Raw genomic sequence first — 17,846 nt, forward strand, 5'->3', positions numbered from 1 at the left:
CTGGTGAGGAGAGTTGGGTGTTTCTGGTGAAGACTGCTAAGTGTTTCTGGTGGGACATTTGGGTGTTTCTGGCGAGGAGTGTTGGGTGTTTGTGGTGGACAGTTGGGTGTTTCTTGCGGGGACACTTGGGTGTTTCTGGTGGACAGTTGGGTGTTTCTGGTGTGGACTGCTAAGTGTTTCTGGTGGGGACAGTTGGGTGTTTCTTGTGGACAATTGGGTGTTTCTGGTGAGGACTGCTAAGTGTTTCTGGTGGGGACAGTTGGGTGTTTCTGGCGAGGAGTGTTGGGTGTTTCTGGTGGACAGTTGGGTGTTTCTGGTGGATAGTTGGGTGTTTTTGGTGAGCACTGCTGAGTGTTTCTGCTGAGGACTGCTGAGTGCTTCTGGTGGGGACAGTTGGGTGTTTCTGGGGGACAGTTTGGTGTTTCTGGTGAGGACTGCTGAGTGTTTCTGGTGGGGACAGTTGGGTGTTTCTGGTGGACAGATGGGTGTTTGTGGTGAGCACCGTTGGGTATTTCTGGTGAGGACTGGAAGTGTTTCTGGTGGGGACAGTTGGGTGTTTCCGGTGAGGACTGCTAAGTGTTTCCGGTGGGGACAGTTGGGTGTTTCTGGTGAGGACTGCTAAGTGTTTCTGGTGGTGAAAGTTGGGTGTGTATGGTGGACAGTTGTGTGTTTCTGGTGAGGACAGTTGGGTGTTTCTGGTGAGGACGGCTAAGTGTTTCTGGTGGGGACAGTTGGGTGGTTGTGGTGGACAGTTGGGTGTTTCTGGTGAGGACAGTTGGGTGTTTCTGGTGAGGACTGGTGAGTGTTTCTGGTGGGGACAGTTGGGTGTTTCTGGCAGGGACAGTTGGGTGTTTGTGGCGGGGACAGTTGGGTGTTTCTGGTGGACAGTTGTGTGTTTCTGGTGGACAGTTGGTTGTTTCTGGTGGGGACAGTTGGGTGTTTCTCACGGACAGTTGGGTATTTCTGGTGAAGACAGTTGGGTGTTTCTGATGAGGACAGTTGGGTGTTTCTGGTGAGGAGAGTTGGGTGTTTCTGGTGAAGACTGCTAAGTGTTTCTGGTGGGACATTTGGGTGTTTCTGGCGAGGAGTGTTGGGTGTTTGTGGTGGACAGTTGGGTGTTTCTTGCGGGGACACTTGGGTGTTTCTGGTGGACAGTTGGGTGTTTCTGGTGAGGACTGCTAAGTGTTTCTGGTGGGGACAGTTGTGTGTTTCCGGTGACGACTGCGAAGTGTTTCTGGTGGGGACAGTTGAGTGTTTCTGGTGGACAGTTGGGCGTTTCTGGTGAGCACAATTGGGTGTTTCTGGAGAGGACTGCTAAGTGTTTCTGGTGGGGACAGTTGTGTGTTTCTGCTGAGGAAAGTTGGATGTTTGTGGCGGGGACATTTGGGTGTTTCTGGTGGAAAGTTGGGTGTTTCTGGTGAGGACTGCTAAGTGTTTCTGGTGGGGACAGTTTGGTGTTTCTGGTGGGGACAGTTGGGTGTTTCTGGTCGACAGTTGGTGTTTCTGGTGAGGACTGCAGAGTGTTTCTGGTGGGGACAGTTGGGTGTTTCTTGTGGACAGTTGGGTGTTTCTGTTGAGGACTGCTAAGTGTTTCTGGTGGGGACAGTTGGGTGTTCTGGCGAGGAGTGTTGGGTGTTTCTGGTGGACAGTTGGGTGTTTCTGGTGTGGACTGCTAAGTGTTTCTGGTGGGGACAGTTGGGTGTTTCTGGTGAGGACTGGAAGTGTTTCTGGTGGGGACAGTTGGGTGTTTCCGGTGAGGACTGCTAAGTGTTTCCGGTGGGGACAGTTGGGTGTTTCTGGTGAGGACTGCTAAGTGTTTCTGGTGGGGACAGTTGGGTGTTTCTTGGGGACAGTTGGGTGTTTCTGGTGGACAGTTGGGTGTTTCTGGTGGATAGTTGGGTGTTTTTGGTGAGGACTGCTGAGTGTTTCTGGTGGGGACAGTTGGGTGTTTGTGGTGGACAGATGGGTGTTTCTGGTGAGCACAGTTGGGTGTTTCTGGTGAGGACTGGAAGTGTTTCTGGTGGGGACAGTTGGGTGTTTCCGGTGAGGACTGCTAAGTGTTTCTGGTGGGGACACTTGGGTTTTTCTGGTGAGGAAAGTTGGGTGTTTCTGCCGGGGACATTTGGGTGTTTCTGGTGGACAGTTGGGTGTTTCTGGTGAGGACTGCTAAGTGTTTTTGGTGGGGACAGTTGGGTGTTTCTGGTGAAGACTGCTAAGTGTTTCTGGTGGGGACAGTTGGGTGTTTCTGGTGGATAGTTGGGTGTTTCTGGTGAAGACTGCAGAGTGTTTCTGGTGGGGACAGTTGGGTGTTTCTTGTGGACAGTTGGGTGTTTCTGGTGAGGACTGCTAAGTGTTTCTGGTGGGGATAGTTGGGTGTTTCTGGCGAGGAGTGTTGGGTGTTTCTTGTGGACAGTTGGGTGTGTTTTGGTGAGAACTGCTGAGTGTTTCTGGTGAGGACTGCTGAGTGTTTCTGGTGGGGACAGTTGGGTATTTCTGGGGCACAGTTGAGTGTTTCTGGTGAGCACAGATGGGTGTTTCCGGTGAGGAGTGCTAAGTGTTTCTGGTGGGGACATTGGGTGTTTCTGGTGGACAGTTGGGGTTTTCCGGTGAGGACAGTTGGGTGTTTCTGGTGAAGACTGCTAAGTGTTTCTGGTGGGACAGTTGCGTGTTTCTGGCGAGGAGTGTTGGGTGTTTGTGGTGGACAGTTGGGTGTTTCTTGCGGGGACACTTGGGTGTTTCTGGTGGACAGTTGGGTGTTTCTGGTGAGGACTGCTAAGTGTTTCTGGTGGGGACAGTTGTGTGTTTCCGGTGACGACTGCTAAGTGTTTCTGGTGGGGACAGTTGGGTTTTTGTGGTGGACAGATGGGTGTTTCTGGTGAGCGCAGTTGGGTGTTTCTGGTGAGGACTGCTAAGTGTTTCTGGTGGGGACAGTTGTGTGTTTCCGGTGACGACTGCTAAGTGTTTCTGGTGGGGACAGTTGGGTGTTTGTGGTGGACAGATGGGTGTTTCTGGTGAGCACAGTTGGGTGTTTCTGGTGAGGACTGGAAGTGTTTCTGGTGGGGACAGTTGGGTGTTTCCGGTGAGGACTGCTAAGTGTTTCTGGTGGGGACAGTTGGGTTTTTCTGGTGAAGAAAGTTGGTTGTTTCTGGTGGGGACATTTGGGTGTTTCTGGTGGACAGTTGGGTGTTTCTGGTGAGGACTGCTCAGTGTTTTTGGTGGGGACGGTTGGGTGTTTCTGGTGAAGACTGCTAAGTGTTTCTGGTGGGGACAGTTGGGTGTTTCTGGTGGACAGTTGGGTGTTTCTGGTGAAGACTGCAGAGTGTTTCTCGTGGGGACAGTTGGGTGTTTCTTGTGGACAGTTGGGTGTTTCTGGTGAGGACTGCTAAGTGTTTCTGGTGGGGATAGTTGGGTGTTTCTGGCGAGGAGTGTTGGGTGTTTCTTGTGGACAGTTGGGTGTGTTTTTCCTGAGAACTGCTGAGTGTTTCTGGTGAGGACTGCTGAGTGTTTCTGGTGGGGACAGTTGGGTGTTTCTGGGGAACAGTTGGGTGTTTCTGGTGAGCACAGTTGGGTGATTCCAGTGAGGACTGCTAAGTGTTTCTGGTGGGGCCAGTTGGGTATTTCTGGGGCACAGTTGAGTGTTTCTGGTGAGTACAGATGGGTGTTTCCGGTGAGGACTGCTAAGTGTTTCTGGTGGGGACATTGGGTGTTTCTGGTGGACAGTTGGGGTTTTCCGGTGAGGACTGTTGGGTGTTTCTGGTGTGGACTGCTAAGTGTTTCTGGTGGGGACATTGGGTGTTTCTGGTGGACAGTTGGTGTTTTCCGGTGAGGACAGTTGGGTGTTTCTGGTGGGGACAGTTGGGTGTTCTTGGTGTACAGTTGTGTGTATCTGGTGAGGACTGGTGAGTGTTTCTGGTGGGAACAGTTGGGTGTTTCTGGTGGACAGTTGGGTGTATCTGGTGGGGACAGTTAGTTTCTGGCGGGGACAGTTGGGTGATTCTGGTGAGGACTGCTAAGTGTTTCTGGTGGGGACAGTTGTGTGATTCTGGTGAGAAACGCTAAGTGTTTGTGGTGGGGACAGTTGGGTGTTTCTGGTGGACAGATGGGTGTTTCTGGTGAGCACAGTTGGGTGTTTCTGGTGAGGACTGGAAGTGTTTCTGGTGGGGACAGTTGGGTGTTTCTGGTGAGGACTGCTAAGTGTTTCTGGTGGGGACAGTTGGGTGTTTCTGGTGAGGAAAGTTGGGTGTTTCTGGCGGGGACATTTGGGTGTTTCTGAGGGACAGTTGGGTGTTTCTGCTGAGGACTGCTAAGTGTTTCTGGTGGGGACAGTTGGGTGTTTCTGGTCGACAGTTTGGTGTTTCTGGTGAGGACTTCTGAGTGTTTCTGGCGGGCACAGTTGGGTGTTTCTGGCAGGGACAGTTGGTTGTTTGTGGCAGGGACAGTTGGGTGTTTCTGGAGGACAGTTGGGTGTTTCTGGCGGGGACACTTGGGTTTTTCTGGCGGGGTCAGTTGGGTGTTTGTGGCCGGGACAGTTGGGTGTTTCTGGTGGACAGTTGGGTGTTTCTGGTGGACAGTTGGTTGTTTCTGGAGGGGACAGTTGGGTGTTTCTTGTGGACAGTTGGGTGTTTCTGGTGAGGACTGCTAAGTGTTTCTGGTGGGGATAGTTGGGTGTTTCTGGCGAGGAGTGTTGGGTGTTTCTGGTGGACAGTTGGGTGTTTCTGGTGGATAGTTGGGTGTTTTTGGTGAGGACTGCTGAGTGTTTCTGGTGAGGACTGCTGAGTGTTTCTGATGGGGACAGTTGGGTGTTTCTGGTGAGCACAGATGGGTGTTTCCGGTGAGGACTGCTAAGCGTTTCTGGTGGGGACATTGGGTGTTTCTGGTGGACAGTTGGGGGTTTCCGCTGAGGACAGTTGGGTGTTTTTGGTGTACAGTTGTGTGTATCTGGTGAGGACTGTTGAGTGTTTCTGGTGGGAACAGTTGGGTGTTTCTGGTGGACAGTTGGGTGTATCTGGTGGGGACAGTTAGTGTTTCTGGCGGGGACAGTTGGGTGTTTCTGGTGGACAGTTGGGTGTTTCTGGTGAGGACTGCTAAGTGTTTCTGGTGGGGACAGTTGTGTGATTCGGGTGAGGAATGCTATGTGTTTGTGGTGGGGACAGTTGGGTGTTTCTGGTGGACAGATGGGTGTTTCTGGTGAGCACAGTTGGGTGTTTCTGGTGAGGACTGGAAGTGTTTCTGGTGGGGACAGTTGGGTGTTTCCGGTGAGGACTGGTAAGTGTTTCTGGTGGGGACAGTTGGGTGTTTCTGGTGAGGAAAGTTGGGTGTTTCTGGCGGGGACATTTGGGTGTTTCTGGGGGATAGTTGGGTGTTTCTGGTGAGGACTGCTAAGTGTTTCTGGTGGGGACAGTTGGGTGTTTCTGGTGAAGACTGGTAAGTGTTTCTGGTGGGGACAGTTGGGTGTTTCTGGTCGACAGTTTGGTATTTTTGGTGAGGACTGCTGAGTGTTTCTGGCGGGGACAGTTGGGTGTTTCTGGCAGGGACAGTTGGGTGTTTGTGGCAGGGACAGTTGGGTGTTTCTGGTGAACAGTTGGGTGTTTCTGGTGGACAGTTGGTTGTTTCTGGTGGGGACAGTTGGGTGTTTCTGCGGACAGTTGGGTGTTTCTGGTGAAGACAGTTGGGTGTTTCTGGTGAGGACTGCTAAATGTTTCTGGTGGGGACAGTTGGGTGTTTGTGGTGAGGACTGCTGAGTGTTTCTGGTGAGGATAGTTGGGTGTTTCTGGTGAGGACTTCTGAGTGTTTCCGGCGGGGATAGTTGGGTGTTTCTGGTGGACTGTTGGGTGTTTCTGGTGAGGACAGTTGTGTGTTTCTGGTGAGGACTGGTAAGTGTTTCTGGTGGGGACAGTTGGGTGTTTCTGCTGGACAGTTGGGTGTTTCTGGTGAGGACTGCTGAGTGTTTGTGGTGGGAACAGTTGGGTGTTTCTGGTGGACAGTTGGGTGTTTCTGGTGAGGACAGTTGGGTGTTTCTCGTGGACAGTTGGGTGTTTCTCGTGGACAGTTGGGTGTTTCTGGTGAGGACAGCTGAGTGTTTCTGGTGGGGACAGTTGGGTGTTTCTGGGAGGGACAGTTGGGTGTTTCTGGTGGACAGTTGGGTGTTTCTGGCGGGGACAGTTGGGTGTTTCTTGCAGGGACAGTTGGGTGTTTCTGGTGGACAGTTGGGTGTTTCTGGTGAGGACTGCCAAGTGTTTCTGGTGGGGACAGTTGGGTGTTTCTGATGAGGACTGTTGGGTGTTTCTGGCGGGGACAGTTGGGTGTTTCTGGCTGGGACAGTTGGGTGTTTCTGGTGAGGACAGTTGTGTGTTTGTGGTAGACATTGGGTGCTTCCGGCGGGGACAGTTGGGTGTTTCTGGCGGGGACAGTTGGGTGCTTCTGCTGGGGACAGTTGGGTGTTTCTGGCAGGGACATTAGGGTGTTTCTGGCGGGGACAGTTGGGTGCTTCTGGTGGGGACCTGCACACAGTGCAGGTGCATCCTGACGGCTCCCTGGCCTACAGCCCTGACCTGCAGGTGTCCTGTGTCCACAGTCCCTGCTGCCACCCACCCATGCTCGGGTGTGGGAGAGCCTTGCTGAAAGTTTGCCATGGACGGTTCTGGCCCCTGGGGACAGGGCCTGACTGTAGTCGTCCATGTGAAGGGCTGATCAGCATGCAGCCTGCTCCTGGGGGCTGCCTCCCGGTCATGGGCGAGGCTGAGGACATGTCCTCTCTGGCATTTGGCTCTAGGATGGGTGTACTTGGGGAGCCCTTGACAAGCAGGACAGGATTTCTGGGGGACATATGAGTGGTCGGAGACCTCGAGGCCTTGAAAAATAAGACACCCTGGTCAACCAAGCACGGCCACTGATGTCCCTGTGCCCAGCCAGCCGACGTGGCAATGCAGGATGAGGGATGCTGAGCAGGCAGCAGCCTGTGCTCAGGCCAGGTGCTCAGGCTTGACAGGAAGCCATGGAGCAGCGAGACCCACACGATGCTCAGCAGTGAACTCGGAGCTGTGGCAGTGGGGCAGAGCACGGAGGACAGCCTGCAGGACGGGATGTGCCGAGGCCCTGTGGCACCCTGACGCCAGGCAGGCCACCAAGTCACATGCCGCCCCTGTGTTCATCCCAGAGGAGCACCAGACCTGGCACGATGGCCTGCTGGGCAAAGGGCAGCCCTGGACCAAGGCCTGGGACGGCCCCGAGACTTCAGCACAGTGGAGACACGCCTGCTGGGGGGACGAGGTGCAGAGTGGCCCCACCCCACACCAGGGACAGCACAGTGGAGAGCTGCCGCCCCAGAGGGCAAGGAGAGCCAGGACAGCTGGCCGTCAGCCAGGTGGGCGCAACACCTCTCCACCAGCCCGCGAGCACGAACCGCTCTGCACACGCCTGGAGACCTGCCCCATAGTGCGGGGCGTCCCAGCATGCAGACTGGCAGGCCTCAGGTTGCGCCCTGCTGCTCACCTCGTAGTGGAAGTCCAGGCAGGTGAGGTCTCGCCAGCACTGGTCCCCGCGGATCTTGACCAGGCCCTGTGAAGGCAAGACAGCAGCAGCATCAGGCACGGGCCCCGAGGAGCGCCTACTGGCCCGTCCACGTCATAGAACCCACTGTGCAACGCCGGAGCCCGCCCAGCTGGGCGTCCGGCACAGGTGACCTCTTGGCCCACACGTGTCCACATCGTGCTCTAGAAGTTGCAGGCTGACCAGAAGTCTGCGGCATGGACAGAGACATGAAGCCCCAGGGCCAGAGGGCAGCTCCGCTCCACACACCCGCACTGTAGCTGCCGTGGACAGTGCACGTGGGACCCCACACTCAGGCCAACAGGGTCTCCCCAGGAGCCACTGCTGTCCCAGACGCAGGGGGCAGGCAGGGACTCACTGGTGGTGGGAGCACATGGCTCTGGCTAGAGAAGCTTCCATAGCACGAGGAGCTCACTGGGTCAGACGAGACCCTGGGCAGTGTGGCTGTGGAGAACAGGGATGCCACCAAGTAGCTGGCTCCCAGTGGCCCTGACCTGGCTACCTAGTGTCCAGGGAGGAGGACAGCAGACGCACCCCATCTGTTTTCTCTTGGACACTAGAAGCATTAGGTGTGATTCATTCACAAGTCAGAAAAAACTGCCCCCACCAGAACTGAAACCTTAGCTCTAGATGCAGAGACTCCATTTCAGCCCAGTCTCCTCCACACTGCCTGAGCTGTAGGGCAAGAAGCGACACAGCCATTCAGCCCAGGCTGCTCTCGAAGTGCGGGCAAAGTCCATCCAGCAATCTACCACCACCACTCATCACTCACCCAGGGTCCATCCACCATCCAGCCACACGGCCAACGCCACTCATTGACCCAGTCATCATCCCTCCATCCCTCACCTATTCATGCTCTATCCACCACCCATCCAACACCCACCCATCCAGCAATCCATCGCCAGCACTCATCACTCACCCATCCACCATTCACCCACAGAGCCAACATCCACTCAATTCAGCCACTGGCTATATACCCGCTATCCATGCATCCACAGCTCATCCTTCACTCACCCATTCATCCAACACCCACCCATCCAGCAATCCATCGCCAGCACTCATCACTCACCCATCCACCATTCACCCACAGAGCCAACATCCACTCAATTCAGCCACTGGCTATATACCCGCTATCCATGCATCCACAGCTCATCCTTCACTCACCCATCCATCCAACACCCACTCATCCAACAATCCATAGCCATCACCCACCTATCATCCATGCACTAAAATCTATCCACCACTCATCCACCCACCATCTATCCAATCATCCACGCCCATCCATCAACACAGTCAACGTCTACCTACTTGTTTTAGACAGCTTTTTACTGCTATGACTAAAAGACCTGACAAGAACGATTTTTAAAGAGGAAAGGTTTATTTGGTGGCTCACAGTTTCAGAGATCTCAGTCCAGACAGCTGGCTCCATTCCTCAAGGCTCAAGATGAGGCAGAACATCATGGCGGAAGTGTGGTAGAGGGAAGCATCTTAAGACATTACACCAGGAAGTACAGAGATGCTAAGCTCAGCCCAAAGGCATGTTTCAATGACCCACCTCCTCCAGCCATACCCTACCAGCCTGCAGTTACCACTCAGTTAATCCCTGTCAAGGGATTAATTTACGGATTGGGTTGAAGTTCTTACAACCCAATCATTTTCCTTCTAAACCTTCTTACATTGTCTCATACGTGAGCTTTTGGGGGAATAACTAATATCCAAACCATAACACCATCCAAGTAACACCCACTCACTCGTCATCTGTAATTCATTCATCACTCATCCATCTGTTCATTCATCCATCCACTCATCATCCAAGCACCTTTCAATCCATCAACCATCCACTCACCATCCATTATTCCTCCATCCATCATCTACCCATCCATAACTCATCCAACATCCATCATCCACCATTCCAACATCCACCATCCATTCACCCATAATGAATCCATCGTTTATCTGTAAATGATGGATTCACCATCCAACATCCACTCATCTACCCATCACGCATGAACAGATCATTCATTCATCATGTAACTACCATCAATCATCTATCAAATACTCACCATCTATCCATTATCCACACATTCATTTTTAATCCATCAATAATCTATCCACCATCCAAACATTGTTCATTTGCCCCATTCATCATTCACCTATCAAATCACCCATTAACACACATCCACCTATCATTTATCCACTATCACCCATGCATCCATTATCCATTCATGACTCATCTATCATCTAGTCACCAGCAATCCAACATCCATTCATCCACCCATCCATCATCTACCCTTCTATCATCCATTCACCCATCATCATTTACCATCTACCCACCCATCATTTGTCTGCCATTCATCACTCATCCATCCACCCTTCCTTCATGCATCCATCAGTACATCAACCATCCACCAATCATTCATGCATCCATCACTCATACAATCAAGGTCTTATCCACCATCCATCCACCTAGTCCACATCCACTCGTCAACTTATCCATCATTCGTACACCCAATATCCACACTATATAATACATCACTCACCCATTCATTCATCCATCCAACATTCACTCACCCATCATCTACATATCCATTATTCATCTATCATTCATCCATCAATAATTTATCCAGGGCTGGGGAGATAGCTCAGTTGGTAGAGTGCTTGCCTCACAAACACAAGGCCCTGGGTTCAATCCCCAGCACTGAAAAAAAAAAAAAAAAAAAAAAAAAGAACTTATCCACCATCCATCAGTCTTCATTCACTCATCCATCATCCATTCATCACTCATTCACCATCAACCACTCATCCATCATCCATTCATTCATCGTCCATGCATCACTCATCAACCATCACACAGCTTTTAATCTATCCACCATCAATCCAACATCCACTCTTACAACCATCAATACACCAATTCTTTATGCATCTATCACCCATCTTCCATCCATAACCCATCCATCCAATATTTATCCACCATTCATACTCCCATCCAACATCTACCCATCATCCACACTCACTCATCCACCATCTACCATCTACTCACTCACCCATCAGTCATTCATTCACCATCCTTCCATCATCTATCCATCATCCATTCCCACATTGAACAAAGACTCATCATCCATAATCTATCCATTACACATCTACCCATCTGCTCTCTGCCATCCATCCAAAGCCACTTATCAACCCATCATCCATTTATCACTTGTTCACCATCCATCTACCCATCCAACATTCACTCGTCCAACAATCCATCATCCACCCATCAACTCTCCACCACCCATTCATGCATGCAACAACCACCAACCTACCCATCCATTATATATCTACCATTCCTCCATGCATTCAGTATCCACTCACTCACCCATCATCCAAACACCCATCACTCATTCATCATTTATCCACAGCCATTCAACATCCACTCATCCAACAAGAATCCATCACCCTTCCATCCATCATTCCTCCATTATCTACCCACCATCCACTCATTCATCTTCCATACACTCATTATCCAGGCATCTACACTCATCTATCCAGGCATCCCTCTGTCATTCACCCATCTAACAAACTCACCCATGATCCACCATCTATTCATCATCCATTTATCCTCATCATTCATCCACCCATCATCTCTCCATCATCCATCCAACACCCACTCAACTATCTGTCCATCATCCATCTACCCATCATTCATACATCCATCATCTATCCAACATCCACTCATCTATTCATCCATCATCTCTATAACTATGATCCATGCATCCATCCCCCACCCATAATCTATTCACCATCCATTTGCCTATTGAATATCCACTCATAATCCAAGCATCATCCATTCATCATCTATCAATCATTCATCCATCATCCACCCATCCAATGTCCACTGATCCATTCATGATTCATCATCCATTTACCCATCATTCACCCCTCACCCATCTATCCACTCTTTCACCCACAGGCCATTCACCTGTCTACCCATCAATCATCCACCCATCAGCCCCCTATCCATTGTCCATCTACTCACCAATCATTCCATCCATTTGCCCATCCATCACTCACTGACTCAACTATCCATCATTTATTACACATCCATAATGTCACCAACCATCCCCCCACCTATCTTTGTTCCATCCAACCATCATCCATCTATCCACCTGTTCATCCGTCACTCACAGAGTGAGTTCTAGTGAGATCCAGCTGGGCACAGAGAAGGCCATATCCTTGCAGGGGTGGGCTGGGCAGGAAGATCAAAGGTGCAGAGAAGAAAAGTCTGGAGCAAGTGCCTCAATCTGCTATGATAAAGTGCTACATGTGGGTGGCTTATCAACTACACAGATTTCTCACATTCTGAAGACTGGAAGTCAACTGGCATGGTTGGTTCTGATAAGGGCTCACTTCTGGCTTATAGATGACCAACCACTTTCTATGCTCTCACGAAGAGGAAAGAGGATGAAGGGTCTCTGTGGGGACCCTTTTGTCAGGGCACTAATCCCTTTCATGAGGTGTGGGAGGTGTTAACATTACTACAGGCAGGGGAGCAGAACTGAATTCACATGAGTTTGGGGGCACACAGGAGGCTGGCCTGCAAGTGGATGGATTGAGGGAGAGTGCAGTGCAGATGACTACTGTGGGCATGAGGCTTGGCACGGGCTAGGGTGTCTGTAGCAGAGCAGACAGGGAAAGGCCAGGGCAGAGGAAGCCAGGAGGTTCCCAGGAACCTGGGACAGTCTGTGGGCAGGGAGACCAGAGAAACAACCAGGGAGAGTCACTGAAGGCCTGGGGGCTGGCTAGCCATTAGGAAGGGCAGCCAGACCTCTGGGAAGGGGCTGGGACCACCATCCAAGGCCTTCAGTGGATGGTCTTGCTTACTAAAGCCAGCTGATGGCACACTATAATGACACCGCAAAAACACGATCCCAGCTACGTGGGCCAGCGTTTGGGGGATGGGTCCAGGTTGACCCAACCAGTTCTCACATGGGAACAAAGTGGGTGGCTGAGGGTCTGCTACAGGGGCAGTGCACAGCCTGCGGTTTCTCTGGCTGCTGTGGGGTCAGCAAAGATCACAGCTTCTGCGGTCATCCAGGCAGGGTGACTGGGGCAGGTGGGACGTACTGGAACGTGGAGTCCAGGGGAGGGGCAAGTGGCAGGAGTGCCAGGAAGGGCTGTGGCCACATGGAGCTGTGGCCTGGACGCTAGAGGACAGTGTGCAGGTGCAGCGACCAACACCTGGGTGACAGAGACAAGCGACTGCAGGGGAGCTGGGTAAGCAGAGCCAGCCGGGCACCTGCAGGAGCATGCGTGCTCAGGTTGCACAGGACACCTGAGGAGCACCCGCTGCAAATCTGGTTCTGGAGGAGCCACTTCCTGGGTCAGCTTGAGTCTCCTGCTGGCTCTAGACATTGCAGAGGAGCCACATGCAATATGGAGTCAGTCCCGCCTGGGGCCGGGAGCACTGCTGTGCGAATTCAAGGGAGGAGTTACCTGGACAAGCCGTGCCTCTGGAAACGGGTGTGCTTGGACCACAAAGCAACAGGGTTGGGGAGAGCCTTCAACCGGGACTCCTGCCTGGCACGCCCAGGTCATGTTCCTAGGGGACCTTGGCCCCATCGGTGTGTCTGTCGGACCAGGACCCTGCCCTGCACCCACGTGGGTGGCCCCTTGGTTCTGGTGAAGGTATCCACTGAACAGGGAAGCTCTACCACCACCCTGACACCAAGAGCCTGGCGATGTGCCACCCGTCAGAACTCCAGAACAAGACTCTGGAGATCCCCACCCCTCAGAACTCAAGAACAGAACTCTCTGGAATCCCCCACCCCCCAGAAATCAAGAACAGGACTCTCCGGAGATGCCCCACGCCTCAGAACTCAAGAACAGGACTCTGGAGATCCCCCTAATCCTCAGAACTCAGGAACAGGATTCTGGAGATTCCCCACCCCCTCACAACTCAAGAACAGGACTCTGGAGATTCCCCCCGCCCCCAGAACGCAAGAACAGGACTCTCTGGAGATCCCCCAACCCTCAGAACTCAAGAACAGGACTCTCTGGAGATTCCCCACCCCTCACAACTCAAGAACAGGACTCTGGAGATCCCCCCAATCCTCAGAACTCAAGAACAGGACTCTGGAGATCCCTCCACCCTTCAGAAATCAAGAATAGGACTCTCTGGAGATCCCCCACACCCTCACAACTCTAGAACAGGACTCTCTGGAGATCCCCCACCCGCTCAGAATTTAAGAGCAGAATTCTGTAGATCCCCCCAATCCTCAGAACTCAAGAACATGACTCTGGAGATCCGCCACCCCCTCAGAACTCAAACAGGACTCTCTGGAGATCCCCCACCCCCTCACAACTCAAGAACAGGACTCTCTGGAGATTCCCCACCTGCTCAGAACTCAAGAACAGGACTCTGGAGATCCCCACAATCCTCAGAACTCAAGAACAGGACTCTCTGGAGATTCCCCACCCCCTCACAACTCAAGAACAGGACTCTGGAGATCCCCCCAATCCTCAGAACTCAAGAACAGGACTCTCTGGAGATTCCCCACCCCCTCACAACTCAAGAACAGGACTCTGGAGATCACCCCCAGAACTCAAGAACAGGACTCTCTGGATATCCCCAATGCCCCCAGAACTCAAGAACAGGACTCTCTGGAGATCCTCACTCACCAGAACACAAGAACAGGATTCTCTGGAGATCCCTCACCCCTCAGAACTCAAGAACAGAACTCTCTGGAGATCCCCCACCCACTCAGAATTTAAGAACAGGACTCTGGAGATCCCTCCACCCTTCAGAAATCAAGAATAGGATTCTCTGGAGATCCCCCACCCCCTCACAACTCAAGAACAGGACTCTCTGGAGATCCCCCACAACACAGAACTCAAGAACAGGACTCTGGAGTTCACCCACCCCCTCAGAACTCAAGAACAGGACTCTCTGGAGATCACCCACCCCTCAGAACTCAAGAACAGGACTCTGGAGTTCCCCCACCCCAAGAACTCAAGAACAGGATCTGGAGTTCTCCCACCCCCTCACAACTCAAGAACAGGACTCTCTGGAGATCACCCCACCCCTCAAAACTCAAGAACAGGACTCTCTGGAGATCCCCCACAACACAGAACTCAAGAACAGGACTCTGGAGTTCCCCCCACCCCGAGAACTCAAGAACAGGACTCTCTGGAGATCACCCACCCCTCAGAACTCAAGAACAGGACTCTCTGGAGATCACCCACCCCTCAGAACTCAAGAACAGGACTCTGGAGTTCCTCCCACCCCAAGAACTCAAGAACAGGACTCTGGAGTTCCCCCCACCCCGAGAACTCAAGAACAGGACTCTCTGGAGATCACCCACCCCCTCACAACTCAAGAACAGGACTCTCTGGAGATCACCCCACTCCTCAGAACTCAAGAACAGGACTCTGGAGATCCCCCACCCCCTCAGAACTCTAGAACAGGACTCTCTGGAGATTCCCCACCCCCTCACAACTCAAGAACAGGACTCTGGAGATCCCCACAATCCTCAGAACTCAAGAACAGGACTCTCTGGAGATTCCCCACCCACTCACAACTCAAGAACAGGACTCTGGAGATCACCCCCAGAACTCAAGAACAGGACTCCCTGGAGAACCCCAACCCCCCCAGAACTCAAGAACAGGACTCTCTGGAGATCCTCACCCACCAGAACACAAGAACAGGATTCTCTGGAGATCCCTCACCCCTCAGAACTCAAGAACAGAACTCTCTGGAGATCCCCCACCCACTCAGAATTTAAGAACAGGACTCTGGAGATCCCTCCACCCTTCAGAAATCAAGAATAGGATTCTCTGGAGATCCCCCACCCCCTCACAACTCAAGAACAGGACTCTCTGGAGATCCCCCACAACACAGAACTCAAGAACAGGACTCTGGAGTTCACCCACCCCCTCAGAACTCAAGAACAGGACTCTCTGGAGATCACCCACCCCTCAGAACTCAAGAACAGGACTCTGGAGTTCCCCCCACCCCAAGAACTCAAGAACAGGATCTGGAGTTCTCCCACCCCCTCACAACTCAAGAACAGGACTCTCTGGAGATCACCCCACCCCTCAAAACTCAAGAACAGGACTCTCTGGAGATCCCCCACAACACAGAACTCAAGAACAGGACTCTGGAGTTCCCCCCACCCCGAGAACTCAAGAACAGGACTCTCTGGAGATCACCCACCCCTCAGAACTCAAGAACAGGACTCTCTGGAGATCACCCACCCCTCAGAACTCAAGAACAGGACTCTGGAGTTCCTCCCACCCCAAGAACTCAAGAACAGGACTCTGGAGTTCCCCCCCACCCCGAGAACTCAAGAACAGGACTCTCTGGAGATCACCCACCCCCTCACAACTCAAGAACAGGACTCTCTGGAGATCACCCCACTCCTCAGAACTCAAGAACAGGACTCTGGAGATCCCCCACCCCCTCAGAACTCTAGAACAGGACTCTCTGGAGATTCCCCACCCCCTCACAACTCAAGAACAGGACTCTGGAGATCCCCACAATCCTCAGAACTCAAGAACAGGACTCTCTGGAGATTCCCCACCCACTCACAACTCAAGAACAGGACTCTGGAGATCACCCCCAGAACTCAAGAACAGGACTCCCTGGAGAACCCCAACCCCCCCAGAACTCAAGAACAGGACTCTCTGGAGATCCTCACCCACCAGAACACAAGAACAGGATTCTCTGGAGATCCCTCACCCCTCAGAACTCAAGAACAGAACTCTCTGGAGATCCCCCACCCACTCAGAATTTAAGAACAGGACTCTGGAGATCCCTCCACCCTTCAGAAATCAAGAATAGGATTCTCTGGAGATCCCCCACCCCCTCACAACTCAAGAACAGGACTCTCTGGAGATCCCCCACAACACAGAACTCAAGAACAGGACTCTGGAGTTCCCCCCACCCCGAGAACTCAAGAACAGGACTCTGGAGTTCCCCCACCCCCTCAGAACTCAAGAACAGGACTCTCTGGAGATCACCCACCCCTCAGAACTCAAGAACAGGACTCTGGAGTTCCCCCCACCCCAAGAACTCAAGAACAGGACTCTGGAGTTCTCCCACCCCCTCACAACTCAAGAACAGGACTCTCTGGAGATCCCCCACCCCTCAGAACTCAAGAACAGGACTCTGGAGTTCCCCCCACCCCAAGAACTCAAGAACAGGACTCTGGAGTTCTCCCACTCCCTCACAACTCAAGAACAGGACTCTCTGGAGATCCCGCCTGCCTCAGAACTCAAGAAGAGGACTCTGGAGTTCCCCCACAACCTCACAACTCAAGAACAGGACTCTCTGGAGATCACCCCACCACTCATAACTCAAAAACAGGACTCTGGAGATCCCCCACCCCCTCAGAACTCAAGAACAGGACTCTCAGGAGATTCCCCACCCCCTCACAACTCAAGAACAGGACTCTGGAGATCACCCAATCCTCAGAACTCAAGAACATGACTCTGGAGATCCCCCATCCCCTCAGATCTCAAGAACAGCACTCTCTGGAGATCCCCCACCCCCTCACAACTCAAAAACAGGACTCTGGAGATCCACCCCCCCCCCCAGACCTCAAGAACAAGACTCTCTGGAGATCCCCCACTCCCTCAGAACTCAAGGACAGGACTCTCTGGAGTTTCCCCACACACTCACAACTCAAGGACAGGACTCTGGAGATCCCCCCAATCCTCAGAACTCAAGAACATGACTCTGGAGATCCGCCACCCCCTCAGAACTCTAGAACAGGACTCTCTGGAGATCCTCCACCCCCTCACAACTCAAGAACAGGACTCTGGAGATCCAACCCTCCCAGAACTGAAGAACAGGACTCTCTGGAGATCCCCACCCCCTCAGAACTCAAAAACAGGACTCTGGAGATCCACCCCCCCGCCCCAGAACTGAAGAACAGGACTCTCTGGAGATCCCCACCCCATCAGAACTCAAGAACAGGACTTTCTGAAGATCCCCCACCCCCTCAAAACTCAAGGACAGGACTCTCTGGAGATTCCCCACCCCCTCACAACTCAAGAACAGGACTCTGGAGATCCCCCCAATACTCAGAACTAGACAACAGGACTCTGGAGATCCCTCCACCCTTCAGAAATCAAAACAGGACTCTCTGGAGATTCCCCCCAACACAGAACTCAAGAACAGGGCTGAATCTGGAGATCACCCCACCCCTCAAAACTCAAGAACAGGACTTTGGAGATTCCCCCAACACCTCGAACTCATGAACAGGACTCTGGAGATCCCCCGCACCTCAGAAAGCAAGAATAGGACTCTAGAG

The 17,846-nt window shown here is 52.6% G+C and overlaps 1 protein-coding gene across 3 annotated transcripts in view; it reads right to left on the bottom strand.

The window, feature by feature from the left end:
- LMF1 (lipase maturation factor 1) overlaps positions 1–17,846 on the bottom strand; it is a 94,638-nt gene that overhangs the window by 22,883 nt on the left and 53,909 nt on the right. For all 3 annotated transcript variants that reach the window (XM_079121896.1, XM_079121897.1, XM_079121898.1), the window contains one exon: positions 7,492–7,557. In XM_079121896.1, coding sequence (XP_078978022.1) covers positions 7,492–7,557 — 66 coding nt within the window. The remainder of the gene's footprint in view (positions 1–7,491; positions 7,558–17,846) is intronic.

Source organism: Sciurus vulgaris (assembly GCF_902686455.1).
Source record: "Sciurus vulgaris genome assembly, chromosome: 18".
NCBI lineage: Eukaryota > Metazoa > Chordata > Mammalia > Rodentia > Sciuridae > Sciurus > Sciurus vulgaris.